Below are 26,158 nucleotides of genomic sequence, written 5' to 3' on the forward strand. Positions count from 1 at the left end.
ATTAAAAATCCAATTTGTCCTCACAATAGGCTTTGGAGGGAAGAGGCACTGGAGAGCCAGGGAGGCCTTTAAGCTGGCTTCCTCCAGCCATCTCACCACAGGGGCAAGTCACTGTGCAGCCAAGCTAGGCCTGCTTGAAAAGTGCAACCACACCTTCTTCTTCTGGGCTACTGGGGTGCCCGAGGCATCTTCCCTTGGAAAGCTTGTTGGTGACTTTGGCAGACACTGTGGGTTTTGAGGTGATGAGTGCCAACACCACCTCACTGCTTGCTGGTCCTGGGCTTTTCCCAGAAGATGGTCATGTCTACTCCACCCTTCTTCTCTGAGGAAGTCTTGGACCCATCATACAAATGTCCAGAGCCTGTGACCCAGTGGATACAGTGTCATGATGAAGAGTTCACGAATCACTTAGCACAGAGCAGCCTGGACCACCGTAAGCACACAATAAATGCCTGCTGGTTGTGTTCTTGCAGACCAGAAATGTCCACGCGTTCATGGAGCACATCTGGCTATTAGGAAAATTGTTCCCGAAGTTATTTCTCTGGTAGAACACAGCTCTGTCTGGAGTATGATCTCTGTCTTCATTATTGTAGCAAAACATCTGATACCTGGTGTGTTGGTTATCCGTCTCTGTGACAAAATACCTCACAGAAGCAATTTCCGGAAGGAAGGGTTTGCTCTGGCTCACAGCTCCAGGTGACACAAGGGAAGCATGATCACAATGCATAGCAGCCAGGAAGCAAAGACTGATGAATGCTGTTGCTTAGCCCACTTTTTATTTAGTCCTGAACCCTAGCCCAGAGAATGGTGCCACCCACATTTAGGGTGAGTCTTCCCACCTCAATGAACCTAGTTGACACAGGCCCAGATGTTTGTTTCCATGGTGATTCTAAATCCCATCAAGTTGATTCGCCATAGTACGTCATTTATTTAAAAAGGGTTTCTGTCAGCTCATGATTTGGGAAGCTGGAGAGTCCAAGATCTTGGTGCCAGCATCAAGCAGGGACCACATACAGCTTCAATTCATGGTGGGAAGCAGAAGGCCAGCCTCTATATGCCGAAGGGCAAGCAGGAATGGTGCATCACTTTCCACCAACTGCTTTTGTTATAACTGAGCCAGTTCCACGAGAATAAAAAGCCAGTTCTCACGAGAACGCATTAACTTCACTGAGGGTTGCAGCCACGGCTCAAAAACATCCGAGTAGGCTCCACCTCCCACCACCACATAGAGCAGTTGTTCTCAACCTGTGGGTCGCGACCACTTTGCACACATATTGGATATCCGTCATATCAGGCGTTTACGTTACAGTTCATAAGAGTCAGCAAAACTACAGTTATGAAGTATCAATGGAATAATTGTACGGTTGTGGGGGTGGGGTCCCCATAACATGAGGGACTGTATTAAGGGGGTGCAGCATTAGGAAGGTTGAGAGCACTGACGAGGAACCAAAGCTCCAATTGATGATCTTCTGGGGACCTGCCCAATCTTAGTTTCATGACACTGAGAAAAGCTTCAAAGTCACCTGTAGTCTTGTCACCTGGAGACAGCCATGATTATTATGCAGATATACTCCCTCTGAGTTCTTTCATCAATTTTATAGAAAGGAGACCACGTTGAACATACTGCTTTGTTATCTGCCATTGTCCCTTTAACAGTGATATGATGTCCACAGAGCGTAACTGATGGAGAGGTCTCTCTGAGGTGGACATGATTAGTACCAGCTTCCAGGTGGGAAAACTGAGGCCACTACACTGGGGTAACAGTCAAGATTCAAGATCAGGGCTATCTGCATCCAAAACCAGAGAACTTTCCAATCCCCAGGATGGCCATTTGCCTTCAGAGGAGCTCACGGTATGCAAATGGATTTTTCTCCACCTCCTTGTTGAGACTATGTGCCCACTCCAGCAGTCAATCTGCACAGACAAAAGACACCAACGGTCAACATCTGCAAAAGATAAGCCAAAAGACAGAAACACAGATGAGAGGCACAGGGTCATGTCAATCACCAGGCAAGGCACATATGACGGTAAATCTTGGTTGTCAACTTGATATTTAGAATCACCATGGAAACTGAGCATGTTTATGAAGGGTTCTCTAGATTAAGAGGTAGGAAGACTTTAGGATACTACATGTATGTGATATCATTCCATGGCCTCTGGACTGATTAAAAAGGGAAAAGCTAGCTGAATACCAACCTTCTTTACTCTCTGCCTCCTGAGTGTGGACACAGTGTGACCAGCTGCCTCCTGCTGCCATACCCTCTCCATACAATGGCCGGAGCCCCTGCACCTATGAACCAAAACTATGTCCTTCTTCCCTCAAGTTTCTTTTGTGTGTGATGGAAAATGGTAACCAGTAGGACACATCACAGCCACAGTGTGACCCCCAAAACACAACTGCCAAGACTGCAAAAATGAGAATGATGAGCAGCACCAAGTGCCAGAGATGCTCACCGTGGGTGGCTGTGCCAATCAGCAGAGCCATGATGGGAAGTTGCTGGGCAGTGTCCAGTAAAGCTGACTGTGTTTTTCTACTGTAAGCCCTGGTGAATGTCAAATAGGAGAGCACGTGTATACTCCTCAAATGCATGCTCTATAATGCTCATGGTGGTGCCATTTGCAATAACCCAAGTTAAAGGTCCCTCCCCAGTAGACAAGGGTCAATTCTCATTGTGTGAATTTTAACACACACCATAGTACGTGCATGAACAGACTGTCACTAAATGCAATGATACCGGTCAAATCCTAAATGTTATGAAAGAATTAGGACCTAAAATATATATGGTATATGGTTCCATTATATGAAGTCCAATGATGGGTCACGTGTGGGTTAGAAGTTAGAATAGTGGTACCGTAGATGGAGCAGCCAGGGTGTTGACTCTGAGGAGCTAACAGTGCTGTCTCTCAATCTGGGTGCTTGCTAGGTGGATGTGTTTATTGTGTAAAAAGTCCTAAGCTGTATACTGTTTGTTTGTTTGTTTGTTGAGACAGGGTCTCACTATGTAGCCCAGGCTGACCTTAAACTTGTGATCTCAGGGTTGGGGGTTTAGCTCAGTGTAGAGTGCTTGCCTAGCAAGAACGAGGCCCTGGGTTTAATCCTCAGCTCCACAAAAACAAACAAACAAACAAACAACTTGTGATCTCCTGCCTCAGCCTCCTGAGTACTAAGGTTATAGGTGTGTTCCTCCATATACACAGCTATACTGCTTACCTAAGTGCACTTTTGTGTGCATCTGAAACAAATCAATCAAAGGTGGAATTAACAAGGATCTGCAAGCATCAACCAAGTGTGCCTTTGTCTCCCGCCCAACCCAGGACTCCAGCCAGCTAGTGTGGTGGTCCTGCCCAGATCCCTAGCACCAGCCTTTGAAAGCTTCTGCCAGGCCAACCGTGGTCCTCTACCCCTGCTGGGCCGAAGTGAGCCGGAGAAGATACTGCTGCGCCTGAGCGCTGTTCCAGACGTCAGGTAAGGAGCCTATGCTGTGGCAGACACAAGCGTGGCAAGATGCTGCAGCTTGGGCCCTTTGTTCCTAGAAACATTGATCCAGCCTTAGGGACCACACAGGCCCTAGCATGGAGCATCACATGGCCACTGCTCAGGAGCAAGCTGCCCTCTCTGGCTTTCCTACTCCATACTCTGTCCTCCAGCTCCACACCTGCCTGCCCCTGCCCCAGGCCTGGAGAAACCCTGTGGGCAGCGTCTTGTTCTGGTTCCTGTCGTTGTGATAAAATATGCTGACAAAAGCAACTGAGAGAAAAAGGGTTTATTTGGGGGTCACAGTTTCCAGGGAAGCAGGGTGACGGGCTTAAAGCAGCCAGTTACATTCTATCCATGCCCAAGAGAAGAGAGCAGTATTTTTTTTTTTTCTTTTTGAGATAGGAAGACCCATCTCCTGTGGCTGGCTTGGAACTAGCTGTGTAGACCAAGTTGCTAGGCTCTGTCTGCCTCTGTCTCCTGCACGCTGGGATTAAAGGTGTGTGCCACCATGCCTGGGCCAAGAGCAACAAGCTAATGCATGCATGCCCGTGCTCAACCCTCTTGCTCTCTCCACTCTCATGCAGCTCAGGGTCCCCTTGCCTAGGGAATGGTGCCACCCCCAGGGGATGGGTCTTCCCACTTCCATTAATCAGTATCCTCTCCCAAAGACACCCTTACGGGCCAACCTGAGACTCTCTTCCCACGTGATTTTAGATAGTGTCGAACTGACAATTAAAATTCATTGTGACAGGCGCTGCTACCTGTCACTTTTCCATTCCTACCAGAAAGCCCTTGCATAGGAGTAAGAAGAAAAGAACAATGCTTTCATCACTGACCCCCGGAGGAAAAAAAATACCATTTATATTGTGCATGTTTGCCCAGACTCTGAAACAGCAGATGTCCCTCTCAGCTCCTACTCACCCTCCAGAGTTTCAGTTACCCATGGGTGACCAGTGTCTAAAAATATTGCATGGAAAATTCCAGGAATAAATAACTCAATGTTTTAAATAACCTTTATGACAGTATATCATCACAATTACTGCTAATCTGATTCATAAAGTAAACATCAGGTGTAGAAATACAGGGCAAAGAAGACACAGAGGGTTTGGGCCTAGCTAGTGTCAGGCATCCACTGGGGATACTAGATGTCACAATAAGGGTGTGGCACAGCAAGCCCCATAGGTGGCCCTGAAAACTCAACCTCTGTGCCTCTCCACCATGTCCTAGCTTCCTTTGCAAGGCTAGCTAGAGCTCCACCTTCTCTGACCTTGACTGTTAGACACTGGAACTGCTCTCCTCATCTTCCTCTCACCCTCTCCTCCCTCTGTGCCCCACCTCTGCTCACCCACCAAAGTGGCCTTTTCTAAGTCCACATCTGATCACGTGACTCTACTGTTTAAAAGTCTCCAAGGCCTGCCTGTGCCTCGTGCCTCAATCCCATCTCAAGACTAATGGTGACCAGGCCCCAGATCAGCTTCTGATACTCAGGGCACCCCCAGCTCTCTCCCCAGACAGAAGGCTTCCCACTATCATTCTGTAGACCCAAGGATGAGAGGGCCCCTCAAAAATAGTACTAGGGCCTGAGCCAGTACTTGCTGCATTGCCAGCTTGGAGCCTCCCGGTGCAGACTGCCCATGGTTCCCACACTCAGTGCCTCCACACTTTGTACACTGTGCACCCTCTGCCTAGGTAGGCGGTCCTCCTTACCCAACGAGTAAACTCCTATTTATGCCTGAAGACCCAACACCTCCTCCCACTTCGTGGGCTGTTAGGTTTCCAACAGTAGGAGAAAATACCCGAGAAAATACATTGTAAAGACAGAACGGCTTGTTTGGGTTGGCTGCTTTGAAGCTTCGAGTCCATGGTAGACTGGCTATTGCTTGGGTCTGTGGCAAGGCAGCACAGCGTAGCAGGAGACATGGGTTGGAGCAAGGCTGCTCACTAAGCAGAAAGACAATGAGAACGCAGCATCCTCTTCTCCAAGGGGATGTCCCCAATGACCTAACTTCCTCTCGCTAGTCCCTACCTTCTAAAGGTCCATACCTGCCACTACCACCACAGGCTGGGATCTTTCATTCAGTCTGTGAATTTTTGGGGGACACTTGAGATCCAGACTAGCATAGTAGAAGAGGAAGGCTTCTCATTGTCCTGTGTCTGTAGAAGAGGAAGGTTTCTCATTGTCCTGTGTCTGTAGAAGAGGAAGGCCTCTCATTGTCCTGTGTCTGTAGAAGAGGAAGGTTTCTCATTGTCCTTTGTCTGTAGAGGAGGAAGGTTTCTCATTGTCCTGTGTCTCTCCACTATCTAGACACTTGCTGCTCCATGTAGCAGGTGTCTGAAGGTGGAGTCACAGCCTGGCCATCCTGCAACCCCACCCCTGGCACATGTGTGGAAAGGATAAATGATGTGGGGTGAGCAGAGGTGAGGCTTGTACCACATGGGGCTTTCAGCCTCACAGGAGCGTTCCCCTATGGAGGCCTTACCCTGTGAACTCTGACCTGTGAACTCTGAGAGGTTCCTTGAGGCCACCATCCTCTGTCTGGGTTGGCTAGCATTCCCTCCATGGCATTTTATTCTTGTGGGTCTGACTGATCTCATGTTGAGGTTCAGGAAATTGAAGAAGGTGGGAGCCACAGTGTGTGTTATGTACATGCAGATTCAGTAGGTCTGGTTTGGCCATGCTTTGGGGACACTAGCCAAGCCTGTAGGTGGAAACCAAGTTCCCTATACATGTCAGCCTCAGATATCCCCTCCACTGCCCTTTTAAAAAGTGCATCATTGGGGCACCATGATAAAGCCAGGGGCCTGTGAGCATTGCTGTGTGTCCCCAGGAGCATCTGTCCACAGTTCCAGAAATATGAGTTGGGCACCTGCACAGGCATCCTGGCCTCACTGGAAGAATACTCAGAGCAGCTGAAGGACATGGTGGCCTTCATCATGGACTGTAGCTTCTCCATAGACAAGGCCTTGGAGCAGGCAGGGATCCCCAGAAGAGACCCAGCAGGTCCAAGCCACGCAGGAGCATACAAGGTAAGGCCACACCCCTGGGCAGAATGGTTTGAAAATGTGGATGGAGTTGTATTTTCCTATAGTAGAGAGAGCATTGGTACAGGAAGCAGAAACACTAAGGTCAGCCACAGCTCAGTCTTCCTCCCAGGCAAAGCCATTAGCCTCTGAGCCAGCCTGTCTCCTTCCCTCCTCTGATGCGGCTGTAGCACCCAGTGTGGCCCTTTTGAGAAGTTTGTTACAGCTGAGTCAGTCAAAGCCATTTGGGGTGTGTGTGTGTGTGTGTGTGTGTGTGTGTGTGTGTGTGTGTGTATGCTTCATGCACACATGGGTGCACACGCATGTATATGAATGTGTGTTCAGGCCAAAGGTCAACCTGTGTTCTTCAAGGTCAGTACACCATGTTTTCTGTGAAATTACATTCATTTGGAGAAGGGATGATTCAGGTAGTGCAATTCACGTGTGGAGGTTGGAGGACAACTTAAAGACATCAGTTCTCTCCTTCCACCATGTGAGTCTTGGGAACCAAACTCAAATCCTCAAGCATGGCGGCGAGTGCCTTACCTGCCGAATCATTTCACTGGCCTGAACTTGGGTTTTGAGACAAGGTCTCTTACAGGGACCTGGGGTTCACTGGTTAAGGCTGTGTGGCTGGCCAGAGAGCCCTGGAGATGCTCTTGTCTCCATCTCCCTGTGCTAGAATTACAAATGCAGGGTGTCACTGTGCCCAGTTTTGATGTGGGCACTGAAGATGAACAGAGACAGAAGGGTGGCCTCTCCTGGGACAAGCGTGCTGTTAGGGACTGTAGTGACTGAGTTGATGAGCTCTTCTTCCTGCTGAGACCAGTCAGGTAGGGGAAGACCTGTCCTTGCTCTGCTGTTTTCCACCCTGACACTGTTGGGATAAATCTGAGTGCCCACTTACCAGATCAGTTAGTAGCCTCCAGGGCTCCCTGTGCACATGACCAGCCTCCAGGCCTCCCTGTGCAAATAACCAGCCTCCAGGTCTTCTGTGCAATTGACCAGCCTCCAGGCCTCCCTGTGCACATGACCAGCCTCCAGGCCTCCCTGTGCAAATGGCCAGCTCCAGGCCTCCCTGCTTTCAGTGACTGAACATTTCATCTTAGGCACTGTTTATTACAGTGTCCACCTTTGGCTCCTGAGAGGCCTGGATTGTATCAGGTCAGAAACAAAAGTGTCCACATTCTGTACTGCCTTTCAAGGAGCAATAGCAAAGGGTGAGGGCAAAGCCCTTGGCACTGGCTGGATCCCCACTATTATTTGTGGCAGGTTAGAACTGGGATAGCCTCAGACTTATCAGCATAGCCCCTCATTTGAAATGAAGAAAATAAAACCTAAAGGGTGAGAAACAGGGACTTGCCTAAGTCCCAGAGCCAACTAGAACCACACTCTCGGCTGGTGTGGTGACCGAATAAAGCTTCGCACAGAGGCACAGGTGTCCACAGGAGATGTTAACCACAGCCTGTCATTTATCTATGACACCCCACTGCTCCCGTCCCCATGGTTACCATACAGCTCTCAGTCTATAGCAACCCCACCTGACCCCACTGCCCTTAGATCCCGAGAGAGGTGGGTACAGCCGACTTGAATTCCACTGACAACCTGGATAGACCTAGACAGAGGTATCTCAGTCCCCAGGAGCACAGCCTGGCTTTGCGAGTGGCCTACATGCGGTCCCCCCTCTCCTAGGTGCTGACACACAGACACCAGGTTGGCAGCACACCATAATTTCATCCTACTCTGGCCAGGGTGGCGGTGGCAAGCCAGTTAAGTGGCAGCCGAGGCTGTCCCAGTGGATCATGATCCCAGCTGTGTCCTACACCTGCCATACGCCCCACTGCAGGGGGAGAAGAAATGTGCCACAAGCCAAAGTCACGCAGGTCACCCTGTGCAGACTCTGCCAAGGGGCCAAGGGAGGGCTGGGGCATCAGGGGACAGGCGCCTCCCCTGTGGAGTGTAGAAGTGGAGCTGACAGCGGTTCCTCCCCGGGGTGTCTGCTCCCTTTCGCCTGATTCTGTCAGAACATAACAGACTTATTGAGGTCTACAAAAACAAAAACAAAAACAAAAAAATAAAACAAACTAACAAAAACTAGAGGCCTGTGAGACTAGATGAGGAAGTGTGTGTGTGTGTGTGTGTGTGTGGTGTTTTATAAACATCCACAGAAATTCAGTATTTCCTTCAGTTCTGAATGTTGGCCACAAAGGGCTGTTGTTGGATCGACAGATCCTGTAGCATTGTGGCTGACAAGGTATTTCACAGACAGATTCGCGTCACAGTACAGTTGTCAGTCTCTCAAAGACATCCTATACACTGACGCTCCAAATGACAAAGATCTGCCACTCTGTCCTCTTCGCTGTCCCTGGGAAAGCAGACTGTTTTCCCTGTGGAATGCTCTGGAAACTACATTTGAACATCTGAAATCGTATTGATTTCCTTTGACACATTTACTTTTCTTCTCTTCCCTTCACCTCTTTGCCCCCCACCATGTGTTTATGTTTTAAGGCAGGCTCTCACCCTGTAACTAACCTAAGCTAACCTTAAAACTCCCCATGTAGTTAAGGATGAAATTCTCCAATCTCCTGCCTTAGCGCCCCCTCCCCCAATGCTGGGACTACACACACATGCCATCCGTAAATTTTCTTTTATGTGGTTAAAATGCTACTCTGTCCAGCTTAGAAGATGTGGCAAATGTTGACAGATTTTAAAAAACCAGGACACCACCACCCCACCCCACCCCCGTTTTGAGTTACTCATTATCAACCAAGCACCCCATCTGTGTGGCTCCTACAGCAGCTGCTGGAACCTCTTGCTTCATGCAGCTTGAACTGTGAGGCCTGGGGCTTGAATCTGGGTTAATTCCTGGTTTTTCTTCTTACATGTTCACTTGATTTCTCAGACGACAGTGCCATGTGCCACCATTGCTGGCTTCTGCTGCCCTCTGGTGGTTACAATGAGACCCGTTCCCAAGGACAAGCTGGAAAGGCTGTTCCAGGCCACACACTCCTTGGGAGGACAGCAAGGACAACCCATCCACATCGGTGACCCAGGTCAGTGTCCACCCAAGTTGTGATTCCCACATGGGCCTGAGAAGCACCTAGGAGCTTATGCTGTTCTTAGGGAGGTCTCAGGGGCGAGGGCCTGGGGTGAGGCCCAGAGGGCCATACCAGGTGACCTCTAGTCTAAGACACCACCACCTTGCCCGGCCAACGGGCTTCATCTTGAGGATCTGTGATGTACACAACACTCCTGTGAGCTTCACATGACTCTGTTTCAAGTTGCCCTCTGACCTCTGCATGCATGTTATGGCACATCTGTTGCTTATAATCATGCACCTCTGTCTGTCTGTCTGTCTGTCTCTCTCTCACACACACACAAACAGGATAATATTAATAAAACTCAAACTTACATTTGGACTGAAAGCCATGAGTATTAACTTAGCCTGAGGGTGAATGAACAGATCCAAGGGTAAAGGTCAAAAGTCTAGATGCTTCCCAGGCCTCTTGGAGCTCCCAGAGGGCCTGAGGAGAGCTTGGGGTTGGCCTGGGTGAGAGCCAGGATCTGTGTACTTGAACTTGCCCAGCTTTGTAGTCAACAGAATCATCAAAGACCTGACATTCTATGAAAATACTATCAGCACTACTGGCCTTCCTCACCTAACATGGTCTCAGGGCCACCCAGAGGATGTCTACTGACTTGTCTTACTACTGTGGGTAAACTGGTCCCGATACATCCATCTTTGCTGTCTTTGTTACCACCGTTAGCGAGGCCAGGGATGCTGATAGCAGTAACAGAGGTTACAGCTGTGTAACTTAATCAGTCTGTATCAAGATGACACACAATGCTGGCTTTGTTAGGAATCTGTGCTACAAGGCCAGTACCGAGCTAGACGCACTATAGACTCCCTCCAGAAACCACATCATGCAGTTTGAGATGTCAGGCCTGATTATACCAGTCCACATGAGCCCTAAGTTACAGAACATCCTTATCTGTTAAAACTTCAGCTCCTAGCCATCATTACCTCTTCCTCCTGTGCCTCCTCTTCTTCCTCCTTTTCCATCTAAGATCATGCTGCAACTAGCTCTCTTTAGGAGAAAGATCCATAAAGTACTTAGTGTATCCATGTGGATAGTACCAACCAGAGGAATCCTGTTTTCTTTTTCCATCTGCAGAGCTCTTGGGAATCAAGACCCTGTCCAAACCTGACTATGGGCATTATGTGGAGTGTCGGCCTGAGGATGTCCCAGTGTTCTGGCCTTCACAGCTGACCAGTCTGGAAGCAGTCATCAGTTGTAGTATGTTGGGGCACAAGGGTACAATTGTTTTGATCTCAGAAGCAACCCAGTGGGTCTGGAGTTCTTGAAAGCACAGGTTTACAAATTAATGACTTAAAAATAAACTCAGAAAACACAGGCCTAGAGTTGGGGATGTAGCCCAGTGGTAGAGCACTTTCCCAGCATGCCCAAAGCCCTGTGTTTGCCCCCAGCACTGGAAGACCAACACAAACATAGGCTAAGCATCTACAGTGTCTCTCCACTTTCTCATTGAATCCCAGGACTGTCTGTCCCCTTCCCATAGCAGCTGGTTGTTAGCACAAGAACCTTTTGATGAAATACTTTTCCATCTGCTGAAGCTTGCCAGCTTGAGCTGATGGAAGAACCAATCTTCAGCTTGACCTTTTGAGATTGGTAGAACCTTGGAAGCAAAAGGATGAAGTCAAGAAACACAGTTGAATTTTACAATGAAGTCGTTTCTCAGTATCCACTAAGAGCCAGTCCCAGCACCCCTCAATCCCAAAGTCTAGCTTCTCCCAGAAGAGGGCAGTGTTGACACATTGCCCACCCTCCTGTACGCTTCAACTCATTGCTAGAATGTATGTGATTCTTAATGTAATGTAAATGCTTTGTGAATAGACGTTCTGTTATACTTTGAAAGATTTACTTATTTTATGTGTATGAATGTTTTGCCTGCATATGTGTATGTGCAGCATGTGTGTGCCTGGTGCCAACAGAGGCTAGTAACTGAAGTTACAAGCAGTTGTGAGCTGCCAGGTGGGTGCTGGGAACCAAACCCAAGTCCTCTGCAGGAACAGCAAATACTTTTAACTGCTGAGCCATCTCTCTGTGCCCAGTATATTGTGTTCTTAAGGGTGAATGACAAGAAGGAAAAAAAAACCACTATTTGTGTTCACCACAGGTACAAATATTCTTCTTTTTAAATATTTTCAACTAGTAGTTGGATAGGTACTAAGAATTAAAAGCAGTATCATCAGCACTTCCCCCACAACACACAAAAGGAGTAGACTAGTGTTACAGTGAACAGACAGAAGAGGGCACCCCTTGGCTCCTGGTAACAGGAATGTTATGGAAATACTGACAGAAGTAACCATTGCAGACCATTGTCATAGACACTGGAAAATTCTGGTCAGGTCGGCCATTCCACTACAAAGAGTCAAGTTTAGTGCTGTTTTAACAGCATTCATGAGAGCTCAGCTATCAGAATATCTTCCTGATATGGTGACAAGATGTAGATGGCACAGTCCATGGGATTCTGCTGTTTATTTAAAAGTCCATGCACTGAGTACCTACTGTATGCCAGGCAAGAGCTCAGATCTAAAGAATGCAATGCTGTGTCCTCAGGGAGCTTGTAGTCATTTCTAGGTGTGGAATAGGGAAGGGGGGCAGGTATGCACACATCCATACACAGGCAATGTCTTAGTTAGGATTTCAATGGCTGTGAAGAGACACCATGACCATGGCAACTCTTACAAAGGAAACCATTTAATTGAGGTGGTAGCTTACAGTTTCAGAGGTTCAGTCCATTATCATCCTGGTGGGAGCATGGTGGTGTACAGGAAGACATAGTTCTGGCTACATCTTGATCAGAAGGCAACAGCAAGTGGACTGTCTCACTCGGCATGGCTTGAGCATATGAGACCTCCACAGTGACACACTTCCTCCAACAAAACCACACCTATTCCAACAAGGCCACCCCTCCCATTAGAACCACTCCCTTTAGGGGTCATTTTCTTTCAAGCCACCACAGGCAGTAAATACACCCCAGCATAGCAAGCTTGCTGCTCTCCTGCCTTCCACCAAGGGATGTACCCATGATGTAGGTCTCATAGCTGGGAGCATCCCAACATACCCTATCCCTCTTAAATCTGACAGTGTATGGATTGTGGATGAGAAGATGTGTCATCACTGGTCAGAGACAACAGTGAATCATTCTCACACCTCAGCATATACATTTTATTAGCAATGGAGTCACTGCTGCACACCCCATACAACCAATGGGAGCAAAGCCTTGCACCACATTCTGAGCCCACTGCTCTTGGGTGTACCTGGCTGTCAAGTGATCACTTTTAGGTGCTGTCTAAAACACACACACACACACACACACACACACACACACACACACACACACACACACACGTAACCATTTCTCGGAGTCAATAGTTGTACCCTTTAGAGGTCACAAGCAAAGCTTATGTATCTATCAGTAGATGCTCCTTTTGAATGTTGGCTGACTCTGGCTTTCTATTAAGTCCAAGAAATGGTACAGTTTCTGTGAAATCTAATTTATCATTTATTCATCTCACATGGACATTTCTTTAACACCTACTATGTGCAAGGCATTATGTGGGAATCTGATGTCGAGAAACAATGGTACCTCATCTTGAGGAGCACACAGCTGGGTGGAGGTTAAGTACTCCAGTGATATCAAGGAGGGTGGATGGAAGAAAGTCAATGTATTAAGTAGCAAGCACACAGAAGCCAGGCACAAGAACAAAGAGATGGTTCAGTACCTGTCTCACTAATGCAAACCATTACTGGGTGCTTACTCAGTACCCAGCACTTTGCTAAGCACTTGGACCTGTACTTCCCAGCTCAGTACTGACAAACAGACAAGGCACGGCCATTATTTGATAACATCACAGATGTGCGTAGTGAGGGTAGAGTCCCACCTGAAATGTGAATGCATTGTCCATGCCGCAGTCACTTCTGAGGAGGATGCTAGTGTCTGTTTAGTGCTGTAATCCTAGGGAGCAGGTTTTGTTGTTGTGAGAAAATGGAAACTCCATACATTAACATCTGCCACAAGGTACAGTGAGTGGCTTCACACTGAAGGGTTCAGTCAGTGCTTTCTGATATCTGTAACCGTGATGGACAGAATCTCTGAGCGCTGCTGCTCCAGCTGTGGCTGCACCTCACCTTTTTTCCATACTCACTTCCACATTCCTAAAAAAAGCGGAGGCAATTGTTTAAATAGAACTTGGTCTAGCCACAAGCCAGCTCATTCTGACCTGGACAGGGTTGGTGCCAGGGTCGTCTTCCCTGTCCACTGTGGATTGGGCTTGGTGGGGTAACGTCACAGCCCCACCTGCTGTGTGTTTCAGAGGCTCCACTGGCTTTCACCAACACTCCAGGCTGCACAGTGATGATCCTGAAGGACACTGGGTCTTCAGCCAGTTGTCAGACTCCTGAGATGGTTCTGGAAGTCCACGCCATTTCCAAAGACCCTTTGCATTACAGTATAGTGTCAGCCGCTGCTGCTCAAAAGATAAGAGAGCTGGAGTCCACAATTGCCATAGACCCAGGTAAGAACAAAGTATTCAGGGCTGGGGGACGGGTCAGTGGGGAAAGTGCCTGCTGCTCAAGCATGAGGATCTGAATTCAGAACCCAAGAACCCATGCAAAGATTCCGGCAAGGTAGTAAACATCTGTAATCCCAGGACAGGGTGTGTGTGTGTGTGTGTGTGTGTGTGTGTGTGTGTGTCCCCATATGTGAGTATATGTATGATTTTATATGTGTGTGTTTGTGAGTGTGTATGTGTGTATGAGTGTGCATGTGCGTGTGTGTGTGTGAGTGTGTATGTATGTGAGTGTGCGTGTGAGTGTGTGAGTCTGTATGTGTGTTTGTATGATTTTGTATGTATGTATGAGTATGTGACAGTGTGAGTGTGTGAGTGTGTGTGTGAGTGTGTATGTGTGTGTGCTGGATCTTGTAGGGATAGGTAGATTCCTGAGCGTCTTGCCACCCAGCCTAGCCAAATCAATGAGTTCAAGATTCAGTGAAAGACTCATCTCAAAAAATAAGGAGATGCTGGGCGGAGGTGGCACACACCTGTAATCCCAGCACTCGGGAGGCAGAGGCAGGCGGATCTCTGTGAGATGGAGGCCAGCCTGGTCTCCAAAGTGAGTTCCAGGAAAGGCACAAAGCTACACAGAGAAACCCTGTCTCGAAATAAATAAATAAATAAATAAATAAATAAATAAATAAATAAATATGTAGTTAGAGTTTTCTTGCCTGGCCCAGTCAGGACAAATCTCTCTCACCCGCCAGTCCCACAGTCGCTCAGACCCAACCAAGAAAGCATACAGAGACTTACATTGTTTAGAAACTGTATGGCCGTGGCAGGCTGCTTGTTATCTACTTCTTTTCTCTTAAATTAACCCATTTTTGTTAGTCTATACTTTGCCACATGGCTTGTGGCTTACCAGTGTCTTTACATGTTGCTTTTTATGGCGGCGGCTGGCGGTGTCTCCCTCCGCCCTTTTACTTTCCAGAATTCTCTTCTCTCTTGTCCCGCCTATACTTCCTGCCTGGCCACTGGCCAATCAGAATTTTATTTACACAGAGCGATATCCACAGCACTTCCCCTTTTTCTTTTTTTTTAAGAAAGGTTTTCACTTTTACATAGTATAATTACATATAACAAAACAATTATCAAGCAAGAATTACAGTTACAATATTAAAGAAGATATCCTATCTATCTTATATTTGTGAGTCTAAGGTTTTATATCTAACTTATCTTTTATCATAACTGAGGAAATTGTAACTATCTAGTCTTTAACCATATCAAAGACCTCAGAAGGAGGTCTGAGAATTGGGAGAAGGATATAAGCATTTTTTAGGAGTCTTGCAAGAGTAGACAGAGACAGCTGGCAGCCTAGACAGTCACCTAATGTTCCTTTGTAAAGTTGGGGCATTTGTCTTCAGCCCACAGGGCTAGAGTCTCTTGGTCACTTCTTTCAGTGTCCTGTAGAATGTCTGGCAGTTTCCTCTGTGAAGCAGGAACCTGAAGGACCATTTTGTCAAGCAAAGTTTAGTGGTCACCTTTCTATGGGTCTTGCATGTCCAGTCGATCAAGCAGTCCAGGCAAGAACAGTTTCTTGTCCAAATGGCTATTTTTGCCAAAGTGAAGATAAACTCCGTATGAAGTGTCTTCAATGCCCATCCTCCTCTCTGAAGTAAATCAGTGCTGCCAGGAGCAGACATGTCTCACTGTCCAGAAAGTCTAAATTTTAAAAATATTTTAAATGCCATATTCTGAAGGTCTTTGAAGTATTTGAAGATTACCTATCTATCTGAAATATCTCTTTGTATACCTAGAAGACTTAACTAACATGGCTATGAGTATGATTATCATAGATGATTAATTATTAATCTATTTTTAATTATCCATTACAATTTTAAATGAGCTATACAAACATAATACCTTAAACACGAGTAGAAATATATACATAGTATAACAAAATTAACTTTAACTTTGTATCAATAAACTAAAATCTATACCAATGTAAAACATTTTAAACAAGTTGTTGCTCTTTAGAAATAAGTTCCTTCCTTAATCTACCCTTTCATCCTATTATATCTATATCATATCCCCTTTTCTTCTTTAGAAAGAGATCTCATTTATAATCAACCTGCTTTAAAGAAAAATATTGTTTTTTCTTGTCCCACATCAGAGGGCTCTTTTGATTTGGGACATAAGAATCTCTTAACCTTTTTTTTTAACAATACGTCTGGGTTTAGAGAAGGAGTGAGCCAATTCCATCTCCAAAGCCAGCTTGATAATTTTGGGAATGTGGGTGTAGTTCTTCTTACTACTTCCTGCTGGAGGGGGGCGCTGTATCTTATGGGGACACAAAGAAAATTTTAGGATTATGAAGTAGTCCATGAGGGTAAACCTCTGAGCCAGTTGCCTTGAAACCATTCTGGATGTTGGATCATCTGGGCCATGGTGTCATCAGAGACCTTTCAGGTGGTCTTGGCTGATCAAACCTGATGTATCTTAATCTGGAACAAACCCATAGCCTCTGGTTTTCTGTGGAAACAAAAGCAGAGACTCTTTTTTAAAGCAACATATCCTTATATCCGAATTTTGAAGTCAAGCTATCTTTAAAATTTACATATTTGTTTAACTCAACAGTTTTTATGATCAAATCTTTTTCTGTAGTTAAAAATCCCAAAGACAACATAAACCAGATTCTCTGTGTAATATCCATCTTTGTAAGACTGAAACGCTGTTGTGGCTGTTGGCTCTGCCCACCTCAGCTTTCCAACATGGCGGTGATAGTTTACCACCAGCTCTGGGTCTGGAGCCATGTGTACCATCAACTATCAGAAGCAGTTCTATTAAAGCAGCGCATAGCCCAGAAACTTTTTTTTTTTTTTAACTAGCAAAGGCTAAATCCACCATGCAGCAGAGTAAAGTGTCACTTGTAGACTCCTCATTCCCACCACATTGTAGGTCAGACGCACGTGCCAGGAACCCGCCATAGTAGCTCAAACCGGCAGGCTGCCGCTAACTTGAGAGAGACAATTAGGAAGCTGTTTTTAGCTCCGTCTTAGAATCTTTTTTGTCAGGTTTTAGGTAGAAACTCTTGCCCCACGTTGGGCGCCATTTGTAGTTAGAGTTTTCCTGCCTGGCCCAGTCAGGACAAATCTCTCTCACCCGCCAGTCCCACAGTCGCTCAGACCCAACCAAGAAAGCATACAGAGACTTACATTGTTTAGAAACTGTATGGCCGTGGCAGGCTGCTTGTTATCTACTTCTTTTCTCTTAAATTAACCCATTTTTGTTAGTCTATACTTTGCCACATGGCTTGTGGCTTACCAGTGTCTTTACATGTTGCTTTTTATGGCGGCGGCTGGCGGTGTCTCCCTCCGCCCTTTTACTTTCCAGAATTCTCTTCTCTCTTGTCCCGCCTATACTTCCTGCCTGGCCACTGGCCAATCAGAATTTTATTTACACAGAGCGATATCCACAGCATAAATAAATAAATAAATAAATAGAAATAAGGAGTTGAGTGATTGAGGAGACATCTAACATTGACCTCTGGCCTCCATATATACATTGCACACACGTCCATATGTACACCTACATATACCACACACAGAATAAATATATAATGAATAAATAATAAGTAATTAAAACATTTACACCTACTGACTGAAGGCTTCCATGAAAAAGACAAGATATAAACTGTCCAAACTATCTATAGTTTAGTGTGCTTACACTGGCCTACAAGGTGTCTCAGCTGATTAAGGTCCTTGCAGCCAAGACTGAGTCCCATCCCCAGGACCCACATACTGGAAGGAAAGAACACTTCTTTTTTTTTTTTTGTTTTTGTTTTTGAGACAGAGTTTCTCTGTGTAGCTTTGCAACTTTCTTGGAACTCTCTCTGTAGACTAGGCTGGCCTCTAATTCACAGAGATCCGTTTGGCTCTGCCTCCCGAGTGCTGGGATTAAAGGCTTGTGCCACCTCCACCTGGCAGAAAGAACACTTCTACAAGATGCCCTCTGACCTCCATATTCATAGGTGGCATGTGTTAGTACACATGCATGCATACACACACACACACACACACACACACACACACACACACACACACACATACATTTTTAAATTTAAAAGATTTTTTTAAGCTTGCACCATTCCCAGACAGACCAGAAGCAAATTCAACAAAATATTGGCACAGAGGGCCTATCTTAGTCACAGTTCTATTAATATGAAGAGACACCACAACCAAGACAATCCTTATAAAGGAAAGCATTTAATTGGGAGCTTGTGTGGTGATGTATTGTATACCCTAATAAAATTTTCCTGGAGATCAGAGAACAGAACAAGCACTAGATTAAACTAGATGTCAGGCAGTGGTGGCACACACTTTTAATCCTAGTACTCGGGAGGCAGAGATCTGTCTGTATCTCTGTGAGTTCAAAGTCATCCTGGATTACATGAGATTGATTCAGTCTAGGAGAGAAACAGAGCCAAACAGTGGTGGCACATACCTTTTTTGTTTGTTTGTTTGTTTTGTTTTTTGTTTTTGTTTTTCGAGCCAGGGTTTCTCTGTGTAGTTTGGATGCCTTTCCTGGATCTCGCTCTGTAGACCAGGCTGGTCTGAAACTCACAGAGATCCACCTGCCTCTGCCTCCTGAGTGCTGAGATTAAAGGCATGCACCACCACTGCCCGGCGGTGGCACACACCTTTAATCCCAGTACTTGGGAATCTCACACTTTTAATGCCAGTACCAAGAAGGAAGCGATATGGCTGGGTGGAGAAAGGTAGATGAGGCTCGAGGAGACAGGAACTAAAGCTTTTTCGGCTGAAGGCTTTGCAGGCTGAGGAGTCCTAGAGGAGAGAAGTGGCAGTGGCTTGATCCTTTGTCTCTCTGATCTTTCAGCATTTACCCAAATCTGGCCCAGTTTTTTATAAAAAGACCTATTTGATTTCGAGTTACAAGCTTGCTTACAGTTTCAGAGGCTTACTCCATTATCATCATGGTGGGGAGCATGGCATCAGGCATGGCAGGCATAGTACTAGAGAAGTAGTTTCGATGAGGAGGGCTGGCATGGGCTATGGAGACTTCAAAGCCCACCCCTAGGGACACACCTTTTCTATCAAGGCCACACCTCCTAATCCTTCTAATCCTTTCAAACAGTTCCACTCCCTGGTGACTAAGCATTCAAACACATGAGCCTATGGGGGCCATTCTTATTCAAACCATTGCGGAGTCTGTAGGTAGGGGGACTTATGGGTGACTTCAGCTTTCTTCATGGCTGCCCTAAATTCCAATACTAAGCATGTGAACGTTATTAGCTGGGTGAATTGCCATCCAGAATCAAATGAGCCACATGAGTAGGAAGTAACAAGTGCCAGGGGTATTGTTCAGTAGGGGAGTGCTAGCCCAGAACACACAAGGCCTGACTTCAGTCTCCGGCACCAGAAAAAAAAAAAAAGGTTGTTAAAGGCAAGAGAGATAACTCAACAATTAAGCATATTTGCTGCTTATGCAGAGGACCAGGGTTCAATTCCCAGCATTCACATGGTGGCTAATGACCATCTGTAACTCCAATTTCAGGGGATCCAGCACCCTGATCTGGGTTTTTTTTGGGTTTTGTTGTTGTTGTTGTTGTTGTTTTTGTTTTTCAAGACAGGGCTTCTCTGTATAACAGCCCTGGTTGTCCTGGAACTCACTTTGTAGATCAGGCTGTCCTTGAATTTACAGAGATCCACCTGCCTCTGCCTTCTGAGAGCTGGAATTACGGGCATGCACCACCACCACCACTACCACCACCACCACCACCACTATCATCACCACCACCACCACCACCACCACCCGCCTTAGCCACCAGCTTTCTAAGCATGGGACAAGGCTGGTGGGACATTCCTGGGAGCCTATTGATTCCAGTTAAGAGGTCTATTTCCAGTGGGTCTGCACCTGGGAGATGAAGTTCTAATCCCAGGTGGCCAGCAGAGGGCGCTGTGTCACCCACTGTTATGCATGGTACAGTTAGTTCACTGGCCCACCCTTATGAGACAATTGCTGTGTGGTTCTGCTTCATTTTCCTCATCAATGTAACAAGACTACTGACAATCACACCTCCCTGCCAGGGTTGTGCTGAAAAGCAAGAACATTAGCTGTGCTACAGTATCTCCCTGCTGGGTATCAGTAAATACATGTTCCATCTTAGTTAAATGCTCTAGTGTCTCTATGAGACAGTTTTTATTAACTTCAGTTAGTAAAAGAAACCAAAGCATATAAGGTTAAGATATACTCAGTCCACATTCCCAGCGGATGGTTGGAGAAGATATTGAACCTTTGTCCACCGACTGTGTTGGTCAAGGTTTATACATGCTGTCTAAATTAGAATCTGAAATACAGATGGTGTATCATTTCTCACCCGCACAGTTAAAAAGTTCTCTAGCATTCCTTAGAATATTTCATTCCTCCTGTATCTTCTCATGAATGGTGTTCTTAGAACTGGAGGGTAGCCACACCTCCAATATCTGGCAATGTCTGGGACTTAGATGGTCTTTCCCAAAGTCCCACTGATTCCCATTTCCCAACAGATGTGGGGATCAGTAAGAGTGGATCCAGGGAGCACAGAGGGGCTAGGCCAGCCTGCAGAGGAGACTCCCTGGGTCAGATTCTCAGGAAACACAGAGCTGCCTCTGAAGATTCTCTAAAGAGAGCAGTTTCCCCCCCACATCCCCCCCCCACGGTGCTGTGAAACAGACCCCTGGGAGTCAGACGACCCCTGCTGGCCAGCCTGAGGACTCAAAGTAGCACACCTTAAAGATGGCCTCTTCTGTCCCCTAGGGCTGGAATAATGATAATTGCTAAGCTTCCTGATAAACTATCCAGCATGTTTTTTTGCTTGGCTTTTAATTTGAAGAGACTTATATTTACATATAAATGCATAGTAAATTCATCACATTTGCTTACCACAGAAACACCTCTAAGGACATGCTCGTGGCAGGTGCATATAGAGTCCTATATATTCTTGCCTGGGCAATTAAAAAGAGTTTTCCAGGGCTAGTGAGATGGCTCAGTGGCTAAAGACACTTGCTGGCAAGCTGACGACTTGAATTTGATCCCTAGGCCCCATGTAGTAGGAAAGAATCAGCTCCCAAAAGTTGTCCTCTAACCTCCACATGCATGCAATGGTACACACATGGGCACATGCATGTGTGTATGCATGCACAGACACACACACACACACACACACACACACACACACACACAGTCACAAATAAATACATGTAGTTTTCCTTTTTTTTTTTTTTAAGAGTATTCCCACACTCCCCTTAAATTTTTTCGATAATAATTTCTCATTCCCAGACAGTCTTACCCAAGCTGATGGCGTCCCTACTTAACACAGTGTCATGGGGAAAGATGAATTATTAACTCTGAAATTAGCTCTGAGTTTAAATGAAGGAGTTGACAGCAGATTTCCTGCCCCCTCGGTTCACCCATTGCCTAGTAAGGGTGAGCAGAGAGGTCAGACACAGCGCCTCCCATTGGCCCTCCTGCAGACTGGCATTTGAGGCTTGAAGCATGAGTCCCAGAGGAGGCAGATTTATGACTGTCTGATGTGCTGATTTCATCTGTGAAAAACCATCTTTAATCTGCAAGAACAATAGATGATTTTGATTCCCACTCAAATAAGCAGATGTAAGATTAATGACGGTGTACTTTGTGCTGGGCATTACTCACTGAGCTTTTTAATAGAGACACTCAGTCATTTCAAAGAGGACATTGACTTGCATTTGATGTGTCTGGAGGATATGGAGGGTGCAAGATTTATAGTAATGGTTTTTGCACTGGTGGTAAAATCATCATACATCTACACAGCTCTCTCCTCTTTCTCTTTAGTACTCCTCACACTCCAATAAACATGTTATGCCCAATTCTGTTTTATAAAATGCTGTTATTCTTCTCTATCTTGTCAACAATGTTATTGTAGGAGCATCAGAAGACACATGAAAATAGCCTTGATGGTGGTGCATGCCTCTCACCCCTGTGTTTAGGAGGCTGAGGCAGAAGGACCATTAATCCAAGACCGGGGTTTGACCCAGTCACAAAAAATGAATCTAATAAATTAATAAAATTAAGTTATAGAAAGGAAGTGTATGAAAGTGAAGAATCAATAAAAAATGACCAGAATCCCAGAGCCCAAGGAGATGGCGGGGTTGGTTAAGACATGTTGTGTCAGCACGGGGTGGAGCTCAGTTCAGTCCTAAGATCATATGTAAGAAGCAGGGACAGCAGTGTGGGCCTGGAACCCCAAAAGTAAGGAGGCAGACAGATAGATCGTTGAGGCTCACTGGCCAGTCAGCCTAGCCAAATCAGTGAGAGACCCTGCCAAAAAAAAGAAAGAAAGAAAGAAAGAAAGAAAGAAAGAAAGGAAGGAAGGAAGGAAGGAAGGAAGGAAGGAAGGAAGGAAGGAAGGAAGAAAGGAAGAAAGAAAAAGAAAAGGAAAGAAATGGAGTAAGCAATCAAAGAAGACACATGGCATCAATCTCAGGCCTCCATATGCACATGTACACAAGCACACATGCACAAGAACACATACAAACACACACACACCTACCCACACACTTTTTTAAATACAAGGATCCATCACAATCAATAAATTATTAATAGGCTTGTATTTTCCATTAAAGTCCTTTTCTTTGGTCTCAAATCTTTGCATACAGGAATATATGTAATGGAACCCCACCATGATACTATTTTAGGACTTTTAGATAAACTTTCCATAGCATGAAATGATCTCTACAACATCTACATACTGTCTGTCTGTTTGTTTGAGACAGAGTCTCTCTATATAGCCCAGGCTAGCTTTGAACTCTCTGCAATCCACCTGCCTCAGTCTCCCAGGAGGAGAGCTGGGATCACAGGAAAGAGCCACCACACCCAGTTCATGACATCCCTTTGATTGACTAAAATTTCATTTTGTGGGTATGCCACCATTTGACTAATAATCCATTATTGGCTACTGTAAACAATGCCACAGTTTAATTTTACACATACCTGTGACTACTTTATTAGGGATGCCAGAGACCAGATGAGAGAATTATAAAAAGTCTAAGAAAAAAAAATCATCTCCCAGGCCCCAACTTCCAGTTCCCACTCCAACAACCAGGGGTTGAGAGTCTCTTTCCCCACAGAGTCCCCCCATCTCACTACCTGCCTCATTTTTCATGTAGGAAAACCCAGATAAAGGACAAAGGACACACAGCTATCATGTGCCAGGTCCTGCATTGGAACTGTTCCTGACTTAGTCTGGAGTGGTGCCTCCATAGTGGGGATGCAAGCCTATTTAATTCTCTCTGTGAGCCTCAACTGCAAGTCAACACCCCTTTCCATCCCTTTGGCCTGCTTAGCTGGGGTGGATATGCCGAGTCACACTCTGCCTCCGTATGGCACGCGTAGGGAAGAGACATGACCGTGGACAGTAGGGACAAGAGTCAGGAAGTGGTGTGGCTCAGCTGGGCCTGGCTGGGCAACCTTAGCACTAGCTGCTGCCCCTCAACTCTGTGGCCTGAGACTGAGTTCCTCTGCAGAGGCGATGGATGGCTCCCCATTTGCTTCACTCCTCCGCTAGAGGACAGTCTCTATCTCTCTATTATAGGAGGCACAGTCCAGTGAGTGCCATGAAGTTCCACCCAACAGGGGACAGAAGCCAGTGAACAAGTGGCTAGCCTCTGGTCATCTGATAGGGCAGGTCTAGGGTGCATCCTCCACAGCTTTTTAGTGGCTGTCAAGCAACACAGAGTTCCAGTTGCCTTAGGGTTAACTCACTCACTCTCAATCCTTTCATGGTTGTCTGGGTCTCATCTTCTGCTGTGTTTTCTGGTATTATGGTCTCCTGGAATAACTGCACCACAGACCTTGTCTTGGGCTCGTGGGGAAACTCCCCATTGAATGCATACCATTTCCTTTCGTCTTTATACATTCTTCTATTTGTTAGGTTTTGCTAAACTATTCTAACAAATGAGCCTTAACGTGCTATGCTCAAATGCTGTAGAAGGTTGTGCTGCCTCCATGCAACGGCACACAACAAATCTTCAGAGAGTTCTGGATCAGTAGGAAGGCACACTGCTCTACCCAGCCTCTTGGGGTCCCGGAAGCTCTGCCATCATAGCATGCTGTAGCTATCAACATTTCATACAAGAAGGGGGTAGGTATGCTTGGAGAAACACATGGGAAGTGCAGGGCCAGGCTCAGCAGGGCACCATTGTCTCCTTGAACTCCATGAGACTGAGCCAGTCTTCTGACCTTAGCTAAGAGAGGGGTGGGAGGCCGAAAGACCAGAGATGGGAATGCATCCCTATAAACAGTTTAGCCCTCCATATAACTACTTCTGAACCAAAATGAGCCCAAACTATCAATGTTTCTACCTTAAACACAATCATCTAAGTACTTTGCTTTATTTTGTGATTTCAGGTAACCGAGGGATCGGGCACCTGCTACTTAAGGATGAGCTGCTGCAGGCTGCTCTGTCACTGTCCCATGCCCGCTCAGTACTAGTCACCACTGGATTCCCCACACATTTCAATCACGAGCCCCCAGAGGAGACAGATGGCCCACCGGGAGCTGTTGCTTTAGCTGCCTTCCTGCAGGCTCTGGGGAAGGAGACCTCCCTGGTGGTAGACCAGAGAGCCTTGAACTTGCACACAAGGCTTGTTGAAGATGCCGTTAAGGAAGGTGAGTATGACATGGGCTCAAGCTATTTTCCCTGAGCAGGTCCTTATTGGCAGAGACCTGAGGAAGTCAATGTTTGGACCTTGCAGCCATGTACCCAGCCACAGGATGTGTCCTTGTGACAGGGCGTTTTTTCTTGAAGCTCAGAATAGCTTTGTTATAAGCAACAGGGGTCTCATTTTATAGAGAAAGACACTGAGGCTCCTGGAAGTCCAAGTGATCAAACCAATGACTGCTGTCTATCTAGTGACCAGTTCCCACCACCAGTCAGTGCCCTGAAGGATCAAAGCTATGTGAACTCATGCCACCCAGGACAGCAGGGGTAATTCCCCCCATGACACCCTCAACCTATTAGGGACAGGATCTAGAGGCTAAGTCCCCTGCCTCCCTGGAGATAGACATATCTTTTTTTTCTCCTTTTTTTATTTATTATATTTGTGTTTTAATTTTACACATCAGCCATAGGTTCCCCTGTCCTCCCCCCTCCCGCCCCCACCTCCATCTTCCCCCCAGCCCCTTCCCTCCATTCCCATCTCCTCCAGGTCCAAGACTCCCCTGGGGATTCAATTCCACCTGGTCGATTCAGTACAGGAAGGTCCAGTCCCCTCCTTCCAGGCTGAGCAAAGTGTCCCTGTGTAAGCCCAAGGTTCCAAACAGCCAGCTCATGCACTAAGGACAGGTCCAGGTCCCACTGCCTGGGTGTCTCCCAAACAGTTCAAGCTATTCAATTGTCTCACTTATCCAGAGGGCCTGATCCAGTTGGGGGCTCTACAGCTTTTGGTTCATAATTCATGAGTTTCCATTAGTTTGGCTATTTGTCCCTGTGCTTTTCCAATCTTGGTCTCAACAATTCACTGATCTGACCTAGTCTGGTGATCGGATGGCCAAACACCCTAACGGTCATGCTAGAACTCTCATCCAATAACTGATGGAAGTGGATGCAGAGATCCTCAGCCAGGCCCCAGGTGGAGCTCCAGGAGTCCAATTGTCGAGAGAGATAGACATATCTTAGTGAACAGGAGATACCAGTTTTTAAAACAGTGATCCTGAAAACTCACACACCCCTTCTCACATCGCCTGTGCCTTCCCTCAGCTTCTTGGCACTGTCTCCCAAGCAACCACCTGCACCGCATCTCAGGTCTTGGCTGCAGGGCAACCAGACTATTATAAGAGTAGAGGCAGGTGTCTGGTCTATGAAGAAGGAAGCGGAGCCCAGTCACATGGTGACTTCTACAGTGGAAGCTCTCAGGGAGACCACTGTGGGGATAAGTGGGGACAAAGGAGCCAGGATTAGACCCTGTGGCCTCTCATCCAGAGGACAAGAGGAAAGGAGACATTAAGGAATCCTAGACGGATCAGAACAGGAAACCGAG

General features: G+C 46.4%; 1 protein-coding gene across 4 annotated transcripts in view; it reads left to right on the plus strand.

Annotated features, from left to right (window-relative positions):
- The window catches only part of Dglucy (D-glutamate cyclase), a 134,336-nt gene that overhangs the window by 88,269 nt on the left and 19,909 nt on the right, over positions 1-26,158 (plus strand). For all 4 annotated transcript variants that reach the window (XM_036205826.1, XM_036205825.1, XM_036205823.1 and 1 more), the window contains exons 3-8: positions 3,316-3,466; positions 6,307-6,505; positions 9,402-9,552; positions 10,675-10,797; positions 13,902-14,102; positions 24,528-24,788. In XM_036205826.1, coding sequence (XP_036061719.1) covers positions 3,316-3,466; positions 6,307-6,505; positions 9,402-9,552; positions 10,675-10,797; positions 13,902-14,102; positions 24,528-24,788 — 1,086 coding nt within the window. The remainder of the gene's footprint in view (positions 1-3,315; positions 3,467-6,306; positions 6,506-9,401; positions 9,553-10,674; positions 10,798-13,901; positions 14,103-24,527; positions 24,789-26,158) is intronic.

Source organism: Onychomys torridus, chromosome 14 (genome assembly GCF_903995425.1).
Source record: "Onychomys torridus chromosome 14, mOncTor1.1, whole genome shotgun sequence".
Lineage (NCBI taxonomy): Eukaryota > Metazoa > Chordata > Mammalia > Rodentia > Cricetidae > Onychomys > Onychomys torridus.